Source organism: Vidua chalybeata, chromosome 6, assembly GCF_026979565.1.
Source record: "Vidua chalybeata isolate OUT-0048 chromosome 6, bVidCha1 merged haplotype, whole genome shotgun sequence".
In the NCBI taxonomy this organism is placed as follows: Eukaryota; Metazoa; Chordata; class Aves; order Passeriformes; family Viduidae; genus Vidua; species Vidua chalybeata.
The window spans coordinates 62421793-62448037 of record NC_071535.1 but is presented as its reverse complement, the minus strand read 5'-3'; the positions used below and the strand labels follow the sequence as shown (position 1 = coordinate 62448037).

The 26245-nt window shown below is 41.3% G+C and overlaps 1 protein-coding gene and 1 long non-coding RNA gene across 6 annotated transcripts in view; one reads left to right on the top strand and one right to left on the bottom strand.

The window, feature by feature from the left end:
• Positions 1-19697, bottom strand: part of KIF18A (kinesin family member 18A) — a 30855-nt gene extending 11158 nt beyond the window's left edge. For 2 of the 5 annotated variants that reach the window (XM_053946103.1, XM_053946107.1), the window contains exons 1-13: positions 19328-19697; positions 18128-18514; positions 17298-17455; positions 16299-16403; positions 15222-15332; positions 12150-12347; positions 10737-10910; positions 9767-9841; positions 9407-9516; positions 5973-6135; positions 5275-5439; positions 4722-4843; positions 4307-4545 (exon numbers count right to left, since the gene is read on the bottom strand). In XM_053946103.1, the coding sequence (XP_053802078.1) occupies positions 4307-4545; positions 4722-4843; positions 5275-5439; positions 5973-6135; positions 9407-9516; positions 9767-9841; positions 10737-10910; positions 12150-12347; positions 15222-15332; positions 16299-16403; positions 17298-17455; positions 18128-18455 (1948 nt within the window). In that variant the 5' untranslated portion in view covers positions 18456-18514; positions 19328-19697. Of the gene's footprint in view, positions 1-4306; positions 4546-4721; positions 4844-5274; positions 5440-5972; positions 6136-9406; positions 9517-9766; positions 9842-10736; positions 10911-12149; positions 12348-15221; positions 15333-16298; positions 16404-17297; positions 17456-18127; positions 18992-19327 lie in introns of those variants that run through there. The other 3 variants (XM_053946104.1, XM_053946106.1, XM_053946105.1) reach the window with 3 other exon arrangements.
• A 282-nt stretch (positions 19698-19979) lies between these two features.
• Positions 19980-23476, top strand: LOC128789854 (uncharacterized). The gene is made up of 2 exons (XR_008431550.1): positions 19980-21657; positions 23192-23476. It is a non-coding gene; the product is annotated as an uncharacterized LOC128789854 (long non-coding RNA).
• The last annotated feature ends 2769 nt before the right edge of the window (positions 23477-26245 follow it).

Below are 26245 nucleotides of genomic sequence, written 5' to 3'. Positions count from 1 at the left end.
TCTGGAAACTGTGCTAAATTAAGTCTAGCAGGTTGTTCTGCTAAAGTGAAATTAGATATTAATGTATTCATTTCAATAAACATTTCTGGGCTACCACTGATTGATCAAATTACAATTCTAATCATATGTTTTCATTCCTTTAACAACTGACTCATGGAATTCCAAACTGCAAATGAGTCTAGTCGATGCATTTCAATTCTTTAATATTCCTTGTGACCCAAAGGCATCATCACTGCGATGGCAAGTTTCACAACAGGTTCACAAACAACAGCTGTGAGCTGAAAAAGGCTCAAATCCAGGCTGCACTCTTGCAAGTCCCAGTGATCAGGTGTACTGCTTTACACAGCATGAGAAAAAAGACTCAGAAGTCACCTGAGACAGTATGGAAGAGCTGCTCAATAACAGAAATCTTTCCTAGTCAAGGCACATGCTTTTCCTACTTTTAATAAAATCTTTTACTATGTGCAACTATACCTCAATTTTCCCTGCCATACGAAATAAAAAACTGACTTTTCAGATCAGAATGTTTGTGACAAGGGGAGGCAACGGATGCCTTTTTTTTTTTTTTTCCTTATAAATCAATTCCATCCTCTCAGTGGTAATGTGTACAGTAAGGCTTCTGGAAATGGGATGCTTGAAACAGTGCCAAGAACTTCCCCATTCAAAGAAATACGTGCAAGTGCCAGTCAGAGCTCTCCAGCCATCAGCCTGAACTCGGAATACTCTATGGCTCCCCATTAATGAACACTTAAGAATGGGTGCCCAAATACATTGTGAAATGAACTCGTGCTTTCTTGGAGACAACAGTCAAATTGTTCATGACATCGCACATTTATAGTTACATGAAGCGTGCACAAGCTTAATCGAAATTTTTAATGTATGTGTCAAAAAAAAAGAAAAAAGTATATTGGAAAGCCAGCATTTTCTGTAAAAAGCAACAAATTCAACTTCTAATTAAGGTCAGGATTTTACAAAAGGTGTTTAAAGATTTCAAAGGCTAAAGGAAAAAGAAGACAGAAGGAGGTCAACTCCTGTAGTGAAGCCCTCCATTTTCTTTGGCAAAGCACATGATCTTTAATGAGCTTTCACTAGAAATCAAGAGCTGATTCACTAGAACTGACCACCTTGATAATTTGACCATTGAATGAATGGCCAGAAAACATCTTTATCTTTTCCTCTCATACTACAACTTTAATACTATTTAATACATGAGAGACCCTTTCCAAAGGAGTAATCTTCATTACAAAGACTTGGGCATTACTGCAAATCAGCTGAAATTCTTTGCTATTTTGAAACTCCTGATTGGAAAAAGGACCTTACAACAAGATCATATCAAAATCAATTAATATAATAAAGTGAGAACATTCAGAATGATATTCCAAGAACTTATTTCTGTAGAAGACTTTAAAGAAAACTAGAATAAACCCCCCTACCCTGTCACCTTGGCTATCCTTCTCTTTGCAATTTTCAGATTCTCTTCCCACGTCAATTACTAGCTTGGCTTTGTTCTTCAGGACCAAACAAAGGTAGTCAATTCCAAAGAAACACACAAGACCTTAAGGTCCTGCAGAAATGATGTAGCTGCTTTGACCTTTTGGAGAGTCAAAGTGCTTGTAATCAGAAAAGTTATTTGACTTAAAATATTTTAATTTTTATGTGAAAACAAATAATAATTAATTTGCATTTGAACATTGTCATGGTTCTTTCAAAGAACTGCAGGCAAAAGTTTGTATCATTAAAAAAGTTTCTGCAATGATTACAGCCTCATGTTCTGCAACACACAGAATTCAGCACTGTCTTTAAATACAGATGGTTTCCTGCATCACTGCCCATTTCAGCACACAGCAACTAAAGAGAGACCTGCAGTTAATGATTGAAACTTGCAAACTGGACAAGGGATGGATACTGCACACATCCCTAGATACTTCTGAGATACAATTACTTATTTTGTAAGCCTACACTGAAGAAAAATGAACATTTTTCTCATAATGCTTTGTGTTTTATACATGAGTGCTATCTCATCTTTGCAGAGGGATTTTACCTCAAAAATTGTCTTCCAAATGTGTTAACAAAGCAACACCTGAGATTTGTTACTAGCAGACCTGGTACACTCTCTTCCTCAATCCATATGCTCCAGACTTACATTTCACAGAAAGGAATCACTGCATTGCCATCAAACAAACAAAAACAATTGAAGAGGAGCTATTTAGTTGTGTTTGTGCTGAACAGAAAAAAGAACTTCAAGCACTAACAAGTGGATTACTTTTTCCCTCCCCACTTGTATTGAAGTGATTGTATCAACACCATTAGTACTTTAAGTAACCTTTCCCTAAAGGTTGCAAAATTTGGAGAACAGTTGTTTCTACCATGTTTTATCCTGTATCTAACGAGAGGGGGAAAGGAGTGGCAGTAAATACCTCCTTTCCTCTTGCAAAGACCAAAAAGCAAATAAAAATCATAAAAATACCACAAAAGATTGCTGTGGTAATCTTCAGGCAAAGGCACCATTTACAACTGAAAAAAGTCTGTCTTAGCTGAAAACTGAAAATAATTTACCTACTTGAACATAAGGTTCAACAACTTTAGGATAAAAGAAAATTGGAAAACCTACACAAATTTCCTGAAAACCCCTTAAATAATGTCTAATAAAATAAAATGTTCATGTTTAAACAGCTGATGTAGAATTTAAATAATAGTAATTTTAATATTTCCCTAAGAACCGACCAGGCCTCTTCCAACACAAAACTTCAAGAAAGGTAGGAAAGAAGTAGATTAATCAAGAACTCCAACATAGTTTAGTAGCATCAGAAACTAAAATTCACTAAAATTCACAATTCATGATAACCTACATATGACAAGACAGGATCATTACAATGAATATTTTGTTACAAAGGATATTACAGAGCTTCTGGATTAGTGTCCCTATCTATTCTGTCAGAAAAAAAAACCAAAAAAAAAACCCCAAAAACCCAAAAAACCCAGTATCTAAAAACATATGCCTATGATTTAAAATAAATACCAGCTTTCAACCTTGCTGAATGAATCCCTGACTAACATGGGCAGAATAAGTGTAAGCATGCAAATCTGCTAACTTCCTTTTCCTTCTCTCTGTAGAAACAAAAGCAAACACACATTAAAAAGAGAAACCAACCCAAACTAAAATCAAACCAATGCCACTCATGAATAAAACCCCCAAACTGACCAAAACACAAACAAACCAAACAACTCCAGCCCACTGCCAACACAGTCTGAACTTCACATATTTGGTACCATCAACAGCAACAAAAACACATGCTAAAAATCACAGACACTCCTTGGGAGAAGAGGGACAATATGTGGTTGGATACAACAATTGTCAAGCTGTATAGAAGAAGAAAGCTATCAAAAGGAGGGAACTCATTTCACAGTTCACCAGGGGTCAATGCTCTTTTTGGAACTGCCAGCTTTTGAGAAGCTGAAGTACTTTTTGAAGCAGTATTTATCTCTTTTTCCCTTGTTACCTATGGATGTCTGTCAGTTACAGATTATTAGCAGTAATGAGAAAGCCTCAGGGTGCTGAGTGCTCCCTGTCCACAGCGCAGAACACAAGCATGGGCCCCAGAGCACTTGCACTATCAGGATGAAATTTGGCATGTAATCCATCAGAACAGCCCTGTCTGTGAGGATTCTTCATCCCTTTTTACCCAGACTATGCTCCAGGGCAACTCACTTGACAGCTAAAGAAGAAAAGCCAGCTTTATAGAGTTATGGGGAAAAAAATGGGGCCATCAGGATAAAACAGCCAGTTCCACAGTAGATATGGCAAATCCTTTGATTCTTGGAAACAAACTTCTAAAATATTGTAGTAAATTGATTCCAAGAGAATCTGTAATTAACAGTAAATCTCATCTCCCTCAAGGCTATTAGAAACTACACAAAACTATACCTGCTTAACATTTCAAGTCACTTTAACAGAATTATAACCAACCAACACTATGATTCCTTTCCCATCAATGTCACATGAAAGACTGAAATGCCATTTTTAATAGCACTCACAGGATCTATGAACATTGATACATGGGGTACATTATAAGAAGAGGATGAATTCATCTGTTGCAGTGTGTGCCTAGCCACTGAAAAAGTAAATATCTTTCCTATAGCTAATTGAGAATGGTGTAAGATTCATAGAAAGTGGGTCTAAGACTCAATTTTACAGTTGGCTTCAGTATCTGCAGAAGTGCACATCTGTGTTTATGGATGATATCTGACTGTTGCAGGAGATATTTAAAAGTATTTCCAACAGAGAAAAAATTAATGATACACTTACTGCATGGGGTGTTTGGTCTGCTCGCAAGCTGTGGGAAGGAAAAGATAGCTGACATTTCTATTTCATGGTTTTGATTTTGATTCTTTTCTTCAGCCTGGTCAGCCCAAGCTACTGATTTTTGTCTCTGAATCAGCTGCTCAACCTCTGCATATTCAGTCTCACTTAAGTCATTTGTCAAGCCAGCTTCTTTCAACATCAGGTATTGCTTGCGAAGCACTGGAAGTGCAGTATTTAGGACTCTGCAAAACACCAAGAGGCAAGACAAGTTCCCTTAAGGAAACACAATTTTAACCCAGAAAACAAGTTTGAGAAAAATCTTGCTTCTGTTTCAATTAAAACAAAATTCTCTAAATAGGTCTTCTCAAGTTACAAGTGTCAGAACATCTTATCCCACCTGCCATGAAACCATACTTACTTTTCTGTTTGCTTATTATACTGATCTTGAAGGGACACCAGAGTCAACATGTGCTCAATCTGGGCTTTAAGGGCCTGAACTTCTAGGTTTAAATGGCAATATTGCAGATCTTGACAAAGTTCCTTTAGGAAATTAGGAATAAAAATGAAAATCAAAGAGCTGTACGTCCAACTGAGAGAAAGAAACTAAAACTTCAACTAAAAATAATATTAGACCAACCTATATTGAAAAGTAAAGATGGAATGGAGTTATATTATTTTAAGAAAGTTTTACAGTAGAGAAGTACGAATTATTTAATTGTTATTTACATGCATAAATATAACTTTGTAGATTCCTTTGACCAGTAGGGTATGTGCTGCAATCAGCATTAAAAATCCAACAGGCACACATGGATGCTTATCTGTGCATGCCCAAACATGTTTGCCTCTTTCTGTAGACTCTCTCCTTATATTTTACTTTATTTCAATTATTAAGCTGTTCTTAACTCAGAGGTTTTACCCTTTTTCCAATTCTCCCCCCATCCCCAAGCATGGCACAGTGAGAGGCACTTTACTTTTGGGATGCACCCGTCTGGACCCAGGAGGCGCATTTCATTTTCAACACGATGCAGCCATTTGGTGTTTTCCTCAAAAAGATTGCTCTGCTCTTCTCTCTTCTTCTGCATGCGTACACAGTGGCTGTTAAGTGCTGAAAGCCTCAGATCCCGCTTGCAAGTGGCCTAAAAAAAAAAATCCCCCCCCCAAATAATCAGCATTTAAGTGGGAAACTTTCAAATTATGCTCACCAAATTCTCTTTCTTTATACAGATTTTTTTCCTTATTTTTATATAACATAACCAAGTAATTCCTGGTAACTCGAGTACGTCCTACAAAAAGCCTGCTGAAGGAAGGATAAAGCATTGAGTAAAAAGGAAAATCCTCTCTCTTCAAATATCAAACTCTTCTGATGGCTGTACTGTTTCTGAACTATGACAAGCAGAAGGCACAAAACCAGCAACAGCAAGCTGGATGTAAGCAAGGCAGTGTCCTAACAAGGCAAAGGGTACCTTGTCTGTTTAGAGACAACCATACTCTGCCCTTGACCTCAAAAATTAGGTCACTACATCAGTAGTAATAGAGGAGTGATAATCTGTGTGTCCCATTTTAATGAAATATTTATGTGTTAATTCATTTCACAATTACTTAAGAAAAAGTCACACAAGTATACCAAAATGAAGAGATGATACCCTGCACTACATTACAGAAAACTCACCTTTTCTACTCTTTCTTCAGAGCATATCAATTGAATTTGTTCATGACACTGATTCTGGTAATATTTCTTTAGTGTATTTTCTTTCAGTTTCTTTTCCACCTTGAGGTACTCTTTTCTGATTTCCTCACGGTTTGCAAAAACATTTTTAAGTATTTCTTTGTACCTAAAATCAAAGGATAATAATTACTTATTTATTGAAGGTTTTTTATGACCATCTCTTTGGTAGGGGAATTTTCAATTCCAAATTAATAAAATAAAGAAATTAAAAGGAAATAAGTAAAGCCTATTACAGATAGGCACTAAATAAAATGTCAGTACATCAGTAAGAATTTTATGTAATGGAACTGAAAATGGGATGTGAAGTCTTGAAGGAGTCACTAAAAATAAATCTTGTCATAATTATGAAGACAACACTGGGATTTAAAAGGCTCATGTGAAGAAGTTTCAGATGCCTTTCTCTAACTCCAGCAGATACTAAATACCTATGTTCTCTACTTTTTACATCAATTTATTAAACAGCTCAGACTACTGTTGCCATAGACACACAAGGTGCTCAAAACCCTGCTAGCCATCCTCAGAGAAAGAGAACCACAAAGGTCTTTGGATGCTCACTTTCCCTGAATGGGCTGTACCATTTCCATCACTAATGGACGACAAAAATCAGACCATTCACCATGTTTTAACACATCCCAGGCTAACAGGGTAAAACCAAACTGGGGTAGATGGTACTCAAGGAGCTCTTGAGTAACCAGCTATCTGGTTCTTCTGCCTTGTGCTGCAGACTGGGGATACCAAGAACAACAAGGCCTGGAAGCACTGCCATACTGCAATGTAACTTGCACTGGTGGTACCTTCTCACTTCACTCCTGAATACTGAAATTGTACAGTACAGAATGGCCAAAAATTCACTGTACATCTCAGTAATAACCAACCTCATAGACAAAGTATTTCATTACATCCTACGTTGTTAGAACTTTACATAAAAATCAAAGTTTAACATGCAAGTGTTCTAAAGATATGCAACATTTGAGGTTATACAGTTTTCAGTATTAAAAAACCCCATACAATTAAAAACTGTAAAAATGCTAAAAAAAGCCCAGGTTCAACTCCAGAACAAGTTAGAGACATTCTTGTCATGTACTTGACTTCTTGCCAGTGTTTCAGAAATAGCAATTCTATTTCACAGTCTAAAGTTTGAATAACTAAGTCTTTTATTCTATTCTGAATGTTTTGCTACTCACCTTTTAAAAAGAAACAGAATTAAGAAAATAATTCTTCTCTGCAGATTTAGAAATACAAGAGGTTTCACTCAGTGTCTAGAGGATGCTATTTTATCTAGGTAAAACATGTACTAAAACACTCACAGAATTTCTAAGTGTTATTACTTTAAAGAACAGTAATAGGTTAATGGTTGGAGTCCATGACCTCTGAGGTCTTTTCTAACCTAAAAGATTCTAGAGTAATGAAACAGTCAGCTGCAGAGTATCAGAGCTCTTACCCCACACTGTTCCTGTCTATATATCTGGATAACTATTGATTGATTGCACACTGCTTGGAGAATTTTTGTCCTCCATAGCACCCACAGAAACATGCTTCCTCCCAGCTGCTTGGGAAACAGCAATAAGGAATCAAAGTGAATCCTCCCAGTTTCCATCACAGTAGAAAGCTGGGTATAGTTCAGAGGAGGCTGGAGATTCTGATTCTTTGTACCCTGCTTATGAGGAGCCATGACTGCTAAACCAACCTTTGGTGTACTTATGTTCACCAGTGTTCCAAATAAAGCATGAAGTACAGAAGCCTTTGCGGATTCAGCCTTTCAATTAGCACATTTCTGTTCTCATGGAGCTACCTTTACCCTCTGGTCTGCACTGTAAAAACATTACAAAGCTACCCTCTAGGCATCCCCAGAGTATGAACTCCCTACACTACCTGGTGTCCAAGAGCCCAAGGACCTGCTGGCTGTAGTTCTGGAGCCAGTGCCCACTGCCTACCCTAACAGGCTCGAGACTTGAAGGGCTGGCAGACAGCCCATCTCCAAGCTTCAGCAGGAGGAGGAATGTTTGAAGAAGCAAGCAGTGTACTCAGTGAGTCTCTTTAGATAACAGTGATACAAAAACCATGGGTGGTTGGACTGAAATACAAGATCATGGACAAGGCTCTCTTCCCTGTCCCAACTAAAAGGGAGAAGGCAGCACAATACCTTCAAAACCTGTAAATGAATGGGAGAAACCAACTCATTACCCACACCACAACACTGTGATGAACCTGGCAGGATACTCATGAGAAAGGGTATTTCTGACATCATTTCTGACATCCAGAGGGACTGGGATAGGTTTATATGTGACCCTTGGGATTTTCCATAACAATAAAATGCAAAGGGAACATTCTCTGACCAGCAAACCTTGGCGTGGAATACGTCTAGCCTTTTGAAAAGATATTTTAGAGACCTTGCCCTTGACTGACTCTTCCCACACACAAAGAATGAAATAAAGGGCAAATCACAGGAAATTAAATCAATCTTAAAGACATACAGTGCAAAAATATGCAGGAAAACTGTCAGAACTATCAACATGACTTAGAAGCCCACACTTCTTTTGAAAATTTAATTTAAATAACCTGAATGAAAGGGTTTCTTGAAATGTCTGGAATGCCACTAAAATAAAGCACAGTTAGAGAATATCTTGCTTTGAATGGTTTCTTACTATACCTCAGAAAGTGTTCCAGGTTAAAAACCAGCACATTCAAAGGGCCAAATAAAAAAAAAGTTAGCTGAATCAACTTAGGCAAATAATTGTCAGAATGATGAGATGAGATATGCAGAGACACATCCAGAAAGTCCTTCTCTCCAAAACCTACTCACTTAATGGAACACAACGGCTTCTGCAACAAATTGATACTTCACATTTGGGTTTGTTACATTTGTGTTCTCTCATGAGACTGTCACATGAGAGAAGATAGACAGGAACACTACCAGAAAGAAAAAGAGGCCAAGAAGTATTAAAGCAATAGAAAATAAGGAATCTACAAACATAAAGCGAACCCTTTGCAGAAAACCTTCCAGGTTCTGTCTCTCTCCAGCCTTGCAGGAAAGATCCCACTCCAGTCAGTGCCTGCCAACAGTCGCAGAGCTGCTGTCATTTATGCAAAGCTGCATTCTGCCTACCCACAAACACAACCTGTTCAGGAGCTTTGCTGGAAGCCAGCATTCCTGTGCTCCTTCCTGTCACATGTCATTTCCTACGTCCTCCCCTTTCGTTTTAAAACCACCACCAAGTTGTTCTAAAAAGAGCCAACACGTCAGGCAAAGCCATACCTAGATCTAAGCAAAGCAATGTTAAAATGAGAAAACTAATACTGAAAAGAGTAGGTTTGTTTTACAAATGCTTTTACAAGTGAAGCAAACTCCAGCTTGGAAGCAAATGTGATTCATTTACCTTTCTATTTCCACTCGCTGGTTGTTTGAAAGTTCTGCAGTATTATGATTTTCAGGAATACTTGCTTGCTTTTCTTCATATTCTCTCAGTTTCTCCTTCAGCATTAGGATCTAAACCAAAAGAGGCACCTTTCAGTTGAAATATGTTTTTCTGTTTATTTCCCAAAATTATCATTCTGTGCTGATATTGAACAGCTTTACAAATGGCAGCAGGTGATATTCCTCTCGGAAGACTAAATTTTCTGCCTTCAAAATACATTAGACCCATATTACCTTACAGATTTAATCCCATCAACTATTTATTATATTCAAAATTAACAGTTAACCTTTCACCCTCTTAACAACAGACTTTTTGACATACCTCTTTCTTTTGTTCATTGCAAATTTTAGCATACTGGCTTATGTGATTGTCCAAACTAACAACGTTGCTCTTCAACTGTAAAGAAACAAGTTAGAATTTAAAGGCAGCTCCTTCATGTTTTCATGCACAATAAGCACGCTGTGTGTATGTACTACATAGTTACACATACACAGTGCTATGAGGAAAGAGATTAATAAAATTCTGACTTGCACAATGAGAATATGACTGTCAGCTTTTGCTGTCATCTGTTGCACACCCATGGCCAGGACATTTCCCTCAACAAACCAAGAATAGTTTCATTTACATATGCAAGCACATTTTGCATTTATTCAGATGAGTTTTATTATTTAAATGTCTGTCTTGTGCATTTTATTATAAAAGCTACCTTTAAGTATGCAACAAATGGAAACTACAGTGAACCCCGTATCACATAAAAAGATGATGAAAAATAAATCAATGAAAAAGATGATGAAAAATAAAATTAAACAATAGAGAGCAGAAAAGGACATTCCAGCTTTTCATTTATCAGGACAATCTCGCTGAGCTTCTTGACTCCAGCTAAATTCTACCTGTACAAACCTGGACTGGCTCTTGTACAACTGGTCAGAAATTTCTCTAATATACTTTTCAGTTCTCTGAGAAAGTAATAGCAAAATAGTAAAAAAGGAGGTGAATTCTACCAGCTGAGGATTATTTCCAAATTCCATGCTCACAAAACAACCTGTTTCAAACCGGCAGCTTCATCTCATTAAGGAAGCTATGCTGCTTTTAGGCCAGACCTAGGATCTACTTTGTATCTACTACACCTATCAGTCAGATAAGAAAGAGCTGACTGTAAAGAAAGAACATCTAACAGAACAAATTTTTGAGTCAGAAGTGAAGAAAATATAATATTCCAAAAAAAAGAATTTTTTTTCTAATACCACATTATTGTACTTTGACAAGAGATCAGTAAAAGCAATATACTCACAGAAGACTTGATATCCTTTGCTCGGTTTGCATACTTCAGAGTATTATAGGTATCATCATAAAACAAGGAAGATGGGCTAATAGCAGCTATCATTATTGTTCTGCAATTTCCTCCAAGAGAATCCTTCAGTAAACGAGTAAGCTTGCTGTTTCGATAAGGAATGTGTTTCTTGCTCTAAAAAGAGTGATAGATATTTGTATGGTTTAGTTAACTGTACTTTAAATAAAAGTCTGCTTAGAATTTCAACAGTAACACAGAACACGTGTTATGAACAGCCATGAAACTTTTCTTTGACACAAGCAATTTTTCTTTCAAGTATCTGTACATCTTAAACAGTTTAAGTATCTTGGAACTGTTCAACACCTTTCCAACACATGTATTAGCTAAGTTACCTTCTGATGTCTGGATATGTAACTCCTATTTCTGTGATGGGACAACAACAGAAAAAGCAAACTACATTAAATTACTTTCAGTTTACAAAATCATCCAGATTGGAAAGGACCTCTAAAATCCCTCTAATTCAATCCTGCTGCTCAAAGCAGGGTCAGCTAGAGTAAGATGGCAAGGACTATGTTCAGTAGGGTTTTGATTATCTCCAAGGATGGAGATTTCACACCTTTCCAGGCAACCCATACTCTGCTTTGTGAAGCTACAGAGTTTTCATTTCATGATACAAAGTCTGGTCACTAGGAACCCAATCCCACATCAAATAAATCAACGTGATTCTTTCATGTGTCTGTGGTACAGATTTTAAACTCCACCTTCCCCTCCAACAAGATGGTGATGAGGAGGACATGCAGCACCAGTAGGGGAAATTAAATCTGATTTTCTCCCAGCATATTTGAAGGAGGAATTTGCTAGTGGAGCACAAGGACATAAAGAGTGTTACGGTAGACAATGGACTTGACTTATACAAAGGTTCAGGAGGTTTTATCATTCCTTGCCTTGAGCTGGTGAGCCAGATCAGGAGACTGACACGCTGCTTTGAGCAGGGATGTGTGTGTGTATGGATGTATGTGAGAGCCTAAAAGAACAACTTGGAAGAGATGCTGGTTTGTCCTATAAAAGCTGCTCCCCCCTAAGATTAAAGGTTAATTGTAAGGTTACTCGTGTACTCATGCAAGCTTCTCTATAAATGTTTGATTTTGAAGAAGCTAGATAAGAAAAGCAGGTAGCAGTCATCTTTGATGCTACCCTTAGGCAGCTGCATGTCATTTTGAGAATTCTCTCTCACTGGGACTGGCTGTCAGCTATCACAGATATGACGGTGGAAACCCTTAAGACAATCTTACATGAGAAAGATGATGTGAGCAGCATCAACAATGTAAACCACATTATTCAGTCAGCTGAGCACTTTTTAAAATGTTTTCAGAAGCCCAGGAGGCCAAGACTGCACGGGCAAGCAGCACACACCTTTGGATCTGCCAGGGCATTAATGACGTTTCCGAGAGCCAGCAGGGACCGGTTAATATTTGTTCCTTCCACAAAACGAGCCCCCTTGGCACTGGTTGCATTGGCACGTTCAGACCCTGCCAGGTCAATGAGAGACATTTTGGCAATACGAATATTTTGATTAATGCTAGCTGTTTTGTCTTGCTGCCGAAGGTAAATCTACAATTAAAAAAAAAAAGAAGAAAACAATTAAAAAGTGACCACTAACCAATCTAAGCAGTAAATTCATTTCATAGTGTAACAACTGTTTCAAGACATTTGTATTGCATCCCCTCCACTTTCCCTTCACTTAAGTGAAGCACAAGGTAACTCCTTCTCTTGCTTTTGATTCTCTCTCCCGTCCTGCTGCAGAGGATTAAGCAACCAACTGGCCCAGGCTCACAAAGCAGCAGTGATAAGTGAGTTTTTTTACAAGAAAAAATTAATTTCACGGCTCTTGATTCTTCTGCACCAAAAAATGCATATGACACTCCTGAAATTTAAATTGAAAGAGGTGTTCCTTTTTCAAATGCACATTTAGGAGTACACCATAAAGAGATGTATAGGGATAAACCAGGAAAAGGCTGACCTTTCAATGATTTAGATTTAATTGTATCTCCCATTAATAGGAAACAATACTCATTTACTGCTGTGAAAGTAAACTCCAGGATCTTTTTAAACGTGATGCCTCCTGAAGCCACTTGCTCCCCTTCATCCCATCTTTCCTGAAATTTTCACAGTACAAAGATGTACAAAGAACTAAATGCTTCTGCTTCCTTCTGCTGGTGAAGGTATTCTTTCTTCAGGTTTATACGGAAGCAGGCAAAGCATGAACATGTCAGTAAGAAGAACCAAAGTTATCCTTAGATGGCTTTATACTTTTTCAGTATCTATTTCCCCATCTGTTAATATGGCTAAGGGTTAGTGGCACATTCACGAATGCCCTTCTGGCCAGTGAATTTGGAAAGAGCTGCCATGAACACAAGGTGACTGACTAGTAAAGACAGGATCTCACTACCTCTGTAGCTCCAAGCTTTGTGCATGAGAAATGAAGTCTTCACAGTACCTTGTAACAGAAAACAGATTGACAAGTATTGTGAAAGAATAAAACTCGTATGACTTGCCATGAAACGTAAATCTATTTCAAACAGATATGTTTCTGTATCAAACAATACAACTAAGTTCAGTTGTACTGTTTCCAGTACAATAGACAAAAAAAAGAACCTCAGGCTGGGAACACGTTACCAGAACAACACAGTAACTATCATTAATGAAGGAGGGAAAGGTAGAGTGACAGCCAAACTCTGTTGTATGACTCAAACCTTTGTAAAAATTCAAAAGATACAGGAAATGCCCCAAAGCAGAACACTCTCAATAGAACAGTGTAGCAATTCAGATTTTCCCCTCAGATGCAGTAATTGCCTGACCCAGATAGATATTTCAAACCTAAGACATATGGTACAGTAAAGCAAAACTTGCATCTATAAAATCAGCTCAGAATGTCCTGGGCCAAGACTTACCAATTTCTGACTCAGTTTCAGATAATATCCTGATCCCATAAAGTTAACAAGAAAAGCCAAAAATAACCTATCTCTACAAAAAAGAAACTCTTAAAATAATAGCAACATTAAAAATGAAGAGCAATCACGACAGCACTGGGGATTTCTCATCGCTTACATCTCTGGAAACAAAGACAGAATTCTGCTATGCAGAATGTGACAGATTTGTGGAAACAGATGAGAAACTGAAGTGATTTATTTAATTGCTTGCCACTTGTAGAAATGTACTGAGAAAAAGCCTGCCAGATAATAAAATGCAAGCTTTTTCCTAAGAAAAGGTGAGGGAGATAAGAGATCCCAGCAAGTAAACAACCAGAAACCAGCAGCTCACTGTGATCTGTCTGCAGCACTGTACCTGGAGCCTTTCTAAAGGCAGCACACATCCCTGACAATGCAGCTCTCAAGCCAAACCACTTCAAAAGAAGTCTTTGTGCAATCCTGTACAATGCACAGCAAGGGCAGGCGCAGGGGAAATTCAAAACAGGAAGGGCAAGTGCAAACATAAGTTTAAGGTATAGAGGAAAACAGAAGCTTTTAGAATGGCAATGACTTTTGTTCTGTTCCATACTTAGAAGCTGTTTTTTTTTAAACTTTGTTATAGTTATTTAGCATTGTCTAAGTCCGTAGATACTGTTAAAAACTTCCCAACAGTTAAAGGCTCTAATGCAAGGACCAGAATCAACTGTACTTTAATATTTTTCAACCCAGAGTGCAATGAACAAGTCAAGATACTGCTTTGCAGTATGCAACAACAACAAAAAAAGACATTGTTGATAACAGGACTAGTTTTTAAATAGCACAGGTTGTATTTAAAAAGAGAAGACAGGAGAATAAGGCAGAGTAGCCAACCCCGAAAATCTTTGGAGAAGTCTTAAGTTTTAGCATGTTTGCACAACTCATTCAAAACTCCTTTCTGAAAACTAAGAATCATCATTTCAATTTTCTAAAACTTGATCCATACCAGGATATTAGGAAATCACTTGATTGTAAAAATTAACATTAACTAAGAAAGTAAAATAAGAAAGTACTAGAGATTCTTAGTTTCTAGTCAGACATAACTGCATTCTGTAAATTATTTTCCCCAAAGAAATGCTAAGCAACATCCTGATACAAAAAAGCATTAAAAAAACCCAACAACTTTCGGTTTTTAAGATTACAATATGGAAGTCTATTGAAGTTTTAAATGACCATTTAACGTAAGTTATTTCCTCTAAGGAATGTAAGTTAAGAGGGTATAAGTACATATTTTATATATACAAGTTCAAACAATCAGATTTAGAGATCTTTTTTCCTTTTTTCCAACATAAGCACTAAGAACCATTACATACTTCCAAGGAAAAAGGAATAACAAGAAGAGTAAACTGAAAACCTTCAATCCCCCCTTCCCCAAACTGAGGCTCAACAGCGTTTAAAAGCAAAAGCATCCATTGTATCCACCTTTAAACAAAACCTGCAACTCCCAGTAGAGACCACTGAGATGGCTGTGTCATCTCACCTGGAAGACAGCATGGGACCGGGAAGAGGAGGCATTCACATCTGTGGGATGCTGGGTTCTGTTTTTGTTTCCATAATCCAGCATCTGAAGGATCTCCTCTGCTGATTTAGGCTTTAAGAGTAGAACACATGACAAATACAAGTTTCTTTTCTTTTCCATCAATTATAGGAATACACTGATTCTAAAATACATTTACTTTAACATTCACTTTCAAAAAAAGTTAAAACTTCAAATTTTAGCTGCCTAGAAGTAAGAAATTTCCTGTTTTGGAATTGAGGCACTTCAAACAAATATTCTCAGCTTAAAAAGCAGTAAAGTATGAGAAGCAAGCACTTAAGTGCAGCAACTTAAATCAGAAAATATTTTTAGTTTAGAATTTAAACAAATCTGAGAGATTCTCCATAGTTAGAATCAGCCTCTTTTAAGAATGTCTAGACTTAAATTAGTATACACTATTCAATGCATTAGTACAAGTAAAGGTTTTTCCTCACAAGACTCAAGGTTTGGGAAGAAGGATGTTCACAGAGCTAGCCAAACTTAGAATATAGTTTCCTGTCACAGCATGTAACATACACAAGAAAGCTACAAGAAAATAGCTCCACAGGAATTGATATCCAGATTGGAAAACTAAGTTCTATCACTGACCTTACCAAAGAACTGCTGTGATGGCCTGGAAAAGTAAATTAACATGGAACTCTTCAGACGTGGTTATTTACAAACAAAAACAACCTTTAGACTTCACAGCTGTGTAGAGCACTCCAAGGTGGTAATGAAGGCAATGCCAAGATATTTTAGCCCAAAAAGAAATCTTCCAAAAGCTGCTGGATGAGCACCAAGCCAATGTACCCTTTTGATAACAAGGACTGAATGCTTCTGTATTTGCATTCAATGAGACCAGCAGGGTTTTCTCCACAATGTGCTTTTAACTAATTAATTAGATTTTCAAGTTACTAGTGCTTATGGCCAGAAAAAACCCACTAGGAAATTAGCAAATTCCATAAAACTCTCTCATGGAACAATGGGAATCTTTCTCAAATATCTCAAGCACATTTTAAGTTTCTAGAGACATTTACATACCTGATGCAGTGTCAGACCTTGAACTACCACCCCTTGCTGGCCATCCTCACGAACAGCCAGAGGTCCAGAGTTGACCAGCAGATCACGAATCTGTTCATTGTAAACCTTTGAAAGGGAATTCAAAAGATTTTATTAAAATATCCTCCCATAGCTGACAGAATTAAATAAACCGAAATCACCAGTCCTTTTTAATACTCCTTTAAGACAAAGAAGTGAATTCATGCTATAATTTTTTTACATTTTTCCTATACCAAGCTTAAATATTAAATTCATATGATTTCTTTTTAGATTTTAGGAGTAATTCTTTTTAGCAAGTAATCTTCACTCTTTATTGAAAAAAATTACCTTTTTTTTACAAAAAGTTTTGCAACAAGCATGAACGCAAAGCATTTCTTTTTCTCCGTCGTGCATCACAATCCCTACTCAGTGACATTTCTTAGTTCAAACCTACTTCTGTTAAAAGTTTTAAATCTCTTATTTCTTGGTCTGTGGAAGCATATGGCAAGGCAAACTTTCCCCATCTCCTTCTACCCCTCCCAAATACCAGCTAGAGTCCATTAAGGCTCTGAGGGAGCTAAAAAGATAACCATTTGACTAGCACCATTCAGCAGCAGTGCCAAAACATTTACTTGTAAAAACAGAACATCATTTTGTGGTGCTTTTTCAGTGTTCTAGGATGCTACTGTGAAGTCCTAAAATATTGCCCTGAAATGATATTTCCTTGTGCACATCAACAGATGCTCAGAGGCACGTAATTGATCAGCAAGACACAAATCATGAAAAATCAGGAAATATGTCAGAAGTGATGGTTTTGGGCAGCCTTCTGCAGAACACTGGCAGGTGCCTAGGAACACCAAGCTTGCAGAGCACGAGGCAGCTCCACTCCTATAAGGACACATTTTGTCAGGTCCCAGAAAGGACCAGAGGAAAGCAAAACCAGCTTGTCTTTACTCACAAATATGACTTATTGAAAGCAACATACCAAATGCAGGAACTCACCTCTAAATAAGAGACAGCAATGTCACATGTTTTATCATGTTTTAATTGATCCATGCGCCTATAAAGTGTCACCATAGTTAAATACATGACTCCAGGGTCTTCAGGAGAACCTAACATGGTGTGAGTCTTTCCAGCTCCTGTTGCACCATATGCAAGCACTGAATTCCGCCCCAAAAAAAAACAAAGCAAAAATATGTAATTTATATGTAAGCTAATCAGGAACACCAAAGTCAAATGAACATTCACAGACCTCTGTCATTCTGCACAACTGTTTCATAAATGGATCAAGTTTCTTACTTAGGCTTTACCTTTCAGATCTATAATTAGAGAGAGATGTTTCCAAATAACATTTTTGAATTTTCAGTTCAAAACTCATTCACTGATACATCACATTAAAATATTATTTGCTTACTCTCATAACCCTAAGCCACCAACTTACTGCTGATAGGCATTTCATTTCCTCACCAGAGTCCAGCAGCCAATTAAAAAACCCCAGGATCTTAAAGAGTTCATAAAGCAGGTTATGTCACACACTCAGTGACACAACTGCTTCTGCTTGAATAACTCTAGAGGAGTCCCATTAGCACATATAATTCAGATAAAATTCCCAAGTCTATTATAACCTTAACACAAACCTATTGTTAAAGTGGAGTAGAGCTATCCTAACTTCCATATGCTAAAAAGTCAGCCTTTCATATCTGTGAAGTAAACCACAATGTTTTATTTCTATCAGGCTTTTTTAACGCTCCTGCAGCCATTGGACAGAACGGCTCAAACTCTGAGAAATTCCCTCAAGTTTTTCAATTAAAGAAGATAAATAACAAAGTTACCTGTGCAGTTATATCCATTTAGGAAGCCATCAATTAGATTTTTGGTAGTATGCTCAAAAACTTCCAACTGGGATGAGCTGTCATCAAAAATGGCATCAAACATGAACTTAAGGTCTTTCCTTTGTCTTTTGTTGATATCCCTGTGGGTCACTCTCCTCCTGCTGAAGAAGCCAACCTCCTCCTCCTTTGGGTCGAAGACCAGCACGTGCTGGTCAATGACCCGCACCACCCTGCTGCAGCTGCCCTGCTTTTCCTTCTGGCTCTCCGGCCGCACACGGACCACCACCTTGACGTGGCTGCACACATCTTCTTCCCTGGCAGGAGTCATCCCTCCTGCTGCCCAGCCCCGCCGCCAGCACTCGGTCAGACCCAGCACCCGGCTCCTTTCTGCAATGACAGACAGGGTTTGTTCCAGTGTAGCCTGAACTCGCTCCTTGCAGCAGCTCACACGCTCGGGCAGGGCCCTGTGCTGGCCCAGCGCTCGCCAAGGCACTGCCCCGGGGCAGCGAGCCCTTGGGAAGCTCTGCGGCCGCCCCAAAGGGCGACTGAACTCGGCACGGCCCCGGGGAGTTGGGAATTCCTGTCTCAATTTAAACACTCGGTGCCCTGCGGGCTTCCCTCTGGAGCAGACCGAGCTTTCGGACGAGACACCCCATTTCTGTGGGCTAAAGCGAGCCCTGTTTTTGCTCTTCAGCAGGAGGAGCTGCCCGTGTCGCCCTGCCCGGATCGCCACAGCCACGTCGCAGGAAGAGCCAAAGGGAGCAGAAGCGGATTTGGGGTAACGTGCCCCGCACGGGCTGCAGTGCCCGAGCCCAAAGCGGGATTTCCTCTCCACAGCCGCTTCTGCTGCCGCCGGCTGCCGGCCCGGCCCAGAGCGGACACGGTGCGGGCTCCCGGGGCCGCTGCCGCCGCCCCGGGGCCAGCTCGCCGCTCCGGCCGAGCCCGCCCGGCTCTCCGGGCCCTCCTCACCCGGCGCGGGCCGCTCTTCCCCGGGGCCCGCCGCCGGCCCGGGCCCTGCGGCCGCAGCGTTCCCCCGGGCCGGCCGAGAGGCGCTGCCTGCCGGCGGCCCGGGCCTCCCTCGGTGAGCCCGGGCTGGGCCCGGCCGTGCCAAGGCACTGCCCGATCTGAGCCCGGCCGTGCCCGCTCTGTGAGCCCGGCCGCGCCGCGGCCGTTCCCGGTCTCTCTCTCTCTGTGTCTCACCCGGGCCGTGCCGCGGCCGTTCCCGGTCTCTCTCTCTCTCTCTCTGTGTCTGTGTCTCACCCGGGCCGTGCCGCGGCCGTTCCCGGTCTCTCTCTCTCTCTCTCTGTGTCTGTGTCTCACCCGGGCCGTGCCGCGGCCGTTCCCGGTCTCTCTCTCTCTCTCTGTGTCTGTGTCTCACCCGGGCCGTGCCGCGGCCGTTCCCGGTCTCTCTCTCTCTCTCTGTGTCTGTGTCTCACCCGGGCCGTGCCGCGGCCGTTCCGGGCTCGCTCCCGCTCTCCCCGCGGGCCGCGGCCGCACCAACCGCCATCCGCGGGATTCAAACACGGCCAGGCCGCGCTCCTCGCCTTCCCATTGGCTGCGCCCCGGGACGTCACCACAGCGCCGGCGTGGGGCTGCGCGCGCAGCGCCGTGCGCGGGGAGGCCGGGAGGGAATCGGGCAATGAGGGAAGAGAAGCACGGAGGGAAGGGGGGCCGGGGATGAGGGAAGAGAAGCACGGAGGGAGACAGGCCGGGCATGAGGGGAGGGAGGCACGGAGGGAAGGGAGGCGCTGCCGGGCGAGCGGGCGGCCTCTGCTCCGCGTGTGCGGCCAGCCCGGCTCGGGCGGGGCCGGCCCCGGCCCCTGTCCCGCTCGGGCCCGGCGCGGAGCGGGCCGCTGCCGCCGCTCCGGCGGCCTCCGAGCAAAAGCGCTGCGGGGCGGGGGCTTGGCCCTCGCTGCCTTTGCCCCGCTCAGCGCGGGGCCGAGCCCGAGGCGCAGCCCGCGGCGGGGCCCGCTGCCCTGCAGGCGAGCGCTGTCACAGAAATGCCATAAAACACGGACTGCGCTCGCCTGAGAGAAGATCTCCGAGCGCAGCAGGCGGTGGCCGCGAGCAGAGGCCCTCCGGCAGCCCCAGGGCAGGGCGGGCCTGTCCCGTTCGGCCGCTCCTCGCCTCACGGCGGGGCCGGGGCAGGAGGGGAAGGCCGGAGGGGCAGAAAGGGCGGCTGAGGCGGAGCGGGGTCAGCGGGGCAGCCCGAAGCCGTGCGGACAGGCAGGGCAGAGCCAGGAACGCCTTCCCCTGGGGCCGGCCGAATCCAGCAGAGCGGGGCCCGTCGCAGGGAACGGCGGTCACCGGGAGCAGCGGTGCCAGCGCCCCGCTCGCCCTCTCCCCCCTCGCTGAACGGAGCACCGCGTCCTTTGGGCTGCAATGTCCCTCGGGCGCGCCTGGCTCACCTGCCCAGCTGTGTCTGCTCCCTGCTGTGCCCAGCAGGAATCCAAACCCGCCCCAGCTCAGCCCCTGGGGAGAAAATGAACTCCAGGCCGGGGAAACCAGCGGAGCACACCGCGGTGATAGAGGTGTTTGCTGTAGGCACGCTATGGCTTGTGGTAAAACACATCTGTGAGCCTGCCCACAGCTGGAGCCATGCGCACTTGCAAATTTAAACTGGGGGAATTACTGCAAGGTCCCTTTAGTAGTCCTGTCTTGGAAGCAAAGACTACAAATTAGATATTACCAATCTACCTCACTGCCCAATTAAAAGTCAGTTGCAGTCCACACATAAAGAAAATACTTGGAATGCATAATTACTCAAAATACAATACAGAAGGGGAAAAAAGGATATTTTTCTTTCCAAGTCTCAGAAAAACACTAGGTGAGATATTCCTCTTTGTGTAAAAAGGTTTGGAGAAATTTGTCCTTAACCCACACCACGGAATCACCTTTATGTCAGGCTCCATCTGTGGAATTCTTATTCATGTAAATAATACAGGGCTTGAATTCATGTTTTCTCCAGTGATTTTTAAACCTTTGCATTTCACTTGAAGAGAACAAGGGAATCTCATAAGCCTGATTTTGCCATTTCTAGCAGTGTGGAAAGGGGCAGACATAGAAGGAGACTATTTTTTAATTTAAAGAAGATGTAAGGTTGTGAGATAACATGAATTTCAGACTTATCAGTAAAATTAAATGTGTAGTGCTTAACATGTGTGAAGTCATGCTTCCAAATAGAATATTTGCTATCCAAGAGATTTGCCAATTTTACAATAATAGAACTGCCATAAATGAGACCATAATGAAAACCTTATATAGAAAATTATCAGCTTCTAAATTACTGAGTGTTGGAATCAAGGGTCAGTTTCTCAAAAATTTGCTCATATTTGAAGCAAAACATCTTACCTGCTCATTTGTGCAGACAGATAGCAGCTGCAGAAGGTAGTAACCGACGCCATTTAAGCAAGTAGGGAAGAAAGAGTGACTGGAATTGAGAAAAAAGGATTTGTGATTTCATGGCCATGCCATCAAAACGCCTGAACAGTCACCGTGTACACCCAGACAGTGGCATGTGGAGTGAAGAGGTGAGGCAAAGACAGCAACATGAGGCTGGGAAGTGGTGGTGGTTGTGGGTGGGAATTTTTGGAGCTCTTTGGGTCCGTTGAGGGGAGCGTAACCCTTGAGCCCTGCAGCGTGGCATCAGTGCAGTTTGCCAGAGCACCTGTGCCACCAGCCCTGTTCAAACAGCCACTGATCACTCTGAGCAGCAGAACAAAGGGTTAACACAGGAGAACTGACAGGGAAACCCTCCTGTCTCAAGTCTGGCAGATTTCAGTGGGAACAGACTTAACGAGAACTGAACCTACCTCTTTATGGCCCAAAGTTGGTGGTGATTCCTCCAAACTTTACAGTCTCCAGTGAGAGGCTATTGTTATCTTTCTACACAAAGAGTGAGAGGCAGTTATATATAATTATAGCTTTAGAGATAATATTAGATATGAATGATACTAGCTATATATATATAATATATATAATATTAGCTTATAGATGTAATACTAGTATATATATAATACTGGCTATAATACTATATCTAGTACTATATAATCTATACAACACTATATATATAAAAAATACTATATATATATATAATACTAGTTAAATATAATGCTAGTTATATATAATATTAGCTTTAAGTGTGTATGGCCACACGCTATGGAGTGTGAGACACTTCTGCATGCCCTCTGATAGAGCTAAGGGTAAGAGGTCAGCATATCTATTTTTCTTGGTGAAGGCCTGTTTAAAGAAAAACCTATGTTATGCATGGCAAGACAAATTAGGGTCTTTGCCTAGCATGTGGATTTAGGATTCCACTTCATTTAACTCTGATGAATTTTTAAATTCCTGTTTACTTTCACAGCCAAAACCCTGCTTCTGTAATATATATCACATAAAACCTGTCCATATTCTCTACAGTTCATAATTGAGGAATCAACAGATAAACCATAAAATTAGTCAAATTTCATTATATAGGAAAGGATGAAAGACAGCAAAATAGGTTACTGGGAAACTGATGATTTAAAAAAATAGTCTATGTTAAATTAAAAGTAAGAGACATTAAAGAGAAAATGTCAAACTCTGAAATAAAAATGGTCAGTGATGACTAGGAAAGCTATCACATGAGCATATTAATAAGACATGTAACTGAAAATAAAAATGGCTGAGATTAAATAATGGAAATGGAATTAATGAGAGGAAAATCTGCTACTCTTCCCAAAGGTAGAGCTGGAAGCTAAAGAAATAACTAGTTATTTTAAGTACTGGAGAATAGGCAGTGGAATTATTGAGGGTGTGAAGAGAGTGTACTGACGTGAAAATAAATTTTGGGAAAACATTACTGACAATATTAAAGCAAGCTCTTTCATGGCTTCAGCAATAAAGATTAAAACCAGCTTGTCCTGATTTCAAAGTGTAAAGAGCTATTGCCTTCAAGGTTGTACAAGTAGCAATCCCATAGAAAGCCAAATGAATCAGAAAAAACGTAGCCCTTTTCTGGAGGAGGGATTGGTGTAGAGAAGGTCACTGGTCCTAGAAGGTCCATCCCCTTTCTCCCCTGAGCAGCAGAAGTGGAAAATGCAGCTACCTGACAGCTCTAGTGCCCAGACAACTGAACAAGCAGCAGATCCACAAGAAGAAAAGAAAAGGTGTCTCATAATGGCCCAGCCCCAAAGTGAGCAAGAGCAAAGGACCAAATCCAAATTCCACAAGTATGGAAGACTTGGAAGATTTGAACATTAGTTAATTTAATTTCATTTCATTTAAGAGAGCTGTTTCAGGCACGTGTTATTCACATGAAAAACGTGTTCTGGTGATGGGACTATTAAATCCTCTGTTTTATATTTCTTACCTGCTGGGGTGTTGTTATTACTAGTATTACTGCTACCAAATTCACACTCTAGAAACATCAAACAGCAACAGAAATTATGACCCGGGCCATTAAGAGCAGAAGAACAAACTTTCCCCGAAAACAAACATTATCAAAAGATTTTAAAACATGGACAGAGGGAAAAACTGAACCTGGACATGTGTTCCACTTCTGCACATAACAGAAATACCAGGAATAAAATTACTAAGAATATGTCCAAAAGGTGTGGTGCTGAAAAAGAGGAACCATAACTAAAAAAAATTTTCCCTGACTTTTGTGACATGGTTTAAATTTTAATAACTTCAAAAAGGCTTTAACTTTATTAAAAATATCAATCACAAACTATCTCACAAGATACCCTCCTGATTTCCATACATCACTCTTCCCCCTTACCAATGTTTCCTGCCCTTCTGATACTGTCACCTGAGTTGTGGCAATTTGAAGCATTTATGGCAATATGCTGTAGATGCACGCAGTTAAAGTTTTCAGGTTAAAAAGCAAACTGGAAAAGCCTGAAAGCTTTTTTTCCTCACCCAGGCAACTCCACGTGCAGGAGAGCTGGCACAACCAGAACTGTGGCATGGGGTCAGGAAGAATTGTCTAGAAACAAAAGCCTCTAAAATTGGCTTTCTGGCTTAAAAGAAGAAAGGATCCTATCAGAGTATGCAGGTAGGAAGGCTGTATTAAACAGAGATGTTGAAAAACACTATGATACTCATACTCTAATACAATCTCTAAGTGGGCCAGCATAACTCATTCAACTGCTATAAAAAAAGAATTTCTGGCATGTCACAGAAATACTCATGAATAAAAGGGAAAAAAAAAATCTTCCTTTACAATGTTAACAGTGATCATCTAGTATGGCTCTTAAAATCCTGTTCTTATACACAGAACTGGATAAACAAGAGAAAGAATGGCCTTGGATACTTACCCTTTATTTGCCTTGAACGTCACTCAGAGAACAAAGATAATAGACTTCTTCACCTTGTCCCCTTCTTTTTGTGAGAAAGGACATCTGCAACATATTTACAGAAAAAAAAGATGCACTATGCAATGAAAAAAACTCCTGATATAAGTGCATGGTAGATAAAATAATTTGTGGGCTGAAGTTACACTGGAAAAGTTAACAGCTCCTCAGAAAGGATGATTTGTTGCTTGCTATGCCTGTGTCCTGGTTCTGGCCAGGACAGGGTTAACCCCTGCAGTAGCCAGGAGGGCCACGGCCAGAACCCAGAGGGTTTTTATACCACCTCATGGCATTTTCTGGGCAGGGGAAAGGGTCCTTCCCAGGGCAGCGCAGTGTGGTGGCAGTCAGGTACGCCTGTGGGAGAACGGTGGGAATTCCCACGGGAATCCCTCCCCTCCCTTGCTCACTTTTGCGGTTTATCTGTTGGTTACTTGTTATTTTCTTATCCCATTGCATTTCCTGTAAATTGTCCTTACCTCAGCCCCGATCTCTGGGGCTCCCCATTCTCCTCTCAGTGCCACGCAGGGCGTGGAGTGAGGCAGGGAAGAGGGAGCGAGCGGTGCATGTTTTGGGCTGGTTCCAGTGGGAGCACCAAGTTCAGGAGTGCCATTCCAAAACCACAGCGGCCGTGTTTGGTGCCCAGTGTGGGTCAGGAAGGGTTGAGGTGACAGCAGAGCTGCCAGAGCAGGCTGGAAACAAGCTTGACTGGAGCATTTGCTGTGCTGGGTCTGGTGCCCCTGCTCACTGTGTGCTTGGTCTGTGCGTGTGGCCGTGGCCCTGACCCCGTGCACCTTTCCATGCTTGCACTCTGTGCCCGCCACGGTGCTCCTTGTCCAAGCAGGGAGAGGGACCAGGATTTCTGTGCTGTGGAATATCAGTTCATGAGCTGGTGGCAGCAAGGGCAGTGAAGGTGTTTGGGATGTGTGTGCAGTGCTGCTCCCTGCCCTTGCCTCGGCACTACCTTTGGGAGTCCATTAATAATCATATCCAGCGTGTGGATCCAGGGGAGGGTGATTTCCCCCAGCCTTTTACCTCTTTTTTTACCTCCTTTTCCTCCTTCAGGCCTGTTACAACAGCTTTTGAGACTTGAATTCCCTTTGGATGTTAAGGGAAGCATATTCTTGTTCCCAAGTCTTCCAAGGTCTCCTCAGTGGGGTCCACACCATGTTTAGAGTCATCAAAGAGATTTCTAGGGAGATCTGCCCCAAGAGTGGATAGACATGAGTGGCATGGAATGTGGGAGAAAATGGGTCATTTTTTGAAGGATTGTTCTGCTTCAGTGGTTTGGAAGTTCACCCCTGAACAACTACAGGGCCCTGATAAAGTGGCAGAATATTTGAAAAAAAAAAATGCTGTGGCAGTTCCATAGAGGCATGGAGAATACCACTCCTAAACGATGACAGACTGAATTTTTTAGTCCACTCCTTCACAATCTTTGATTTATATGTACATATTAAAGAGTTCTTGAGTACAAGTAAGGAAAAGTATGAATTACTTGAACCTCACTGACATAGGAAGGTGTAAAAAGTTTCTCTACTGTCTCTAAAACTTTCAACAGCCTTTGACCAGTTAAAGCACCTTGACCTCCTGGCATAAGTGTTTACTCATGCACAGTGTGAACCCAAGTGGAGCACTGATCTCACTGACAGGTGTCCAGCAGAGAAAAGAACGGGTTTGAGTCGGTTGAGCTCCTCAGCTGCACAGCTAGCTGTCCCGGCACACTGGAAGGGAATGAGAGGAATGAGCAGCTGGAGGTGGAGCCTAATGCAGCCTAATTAAACCA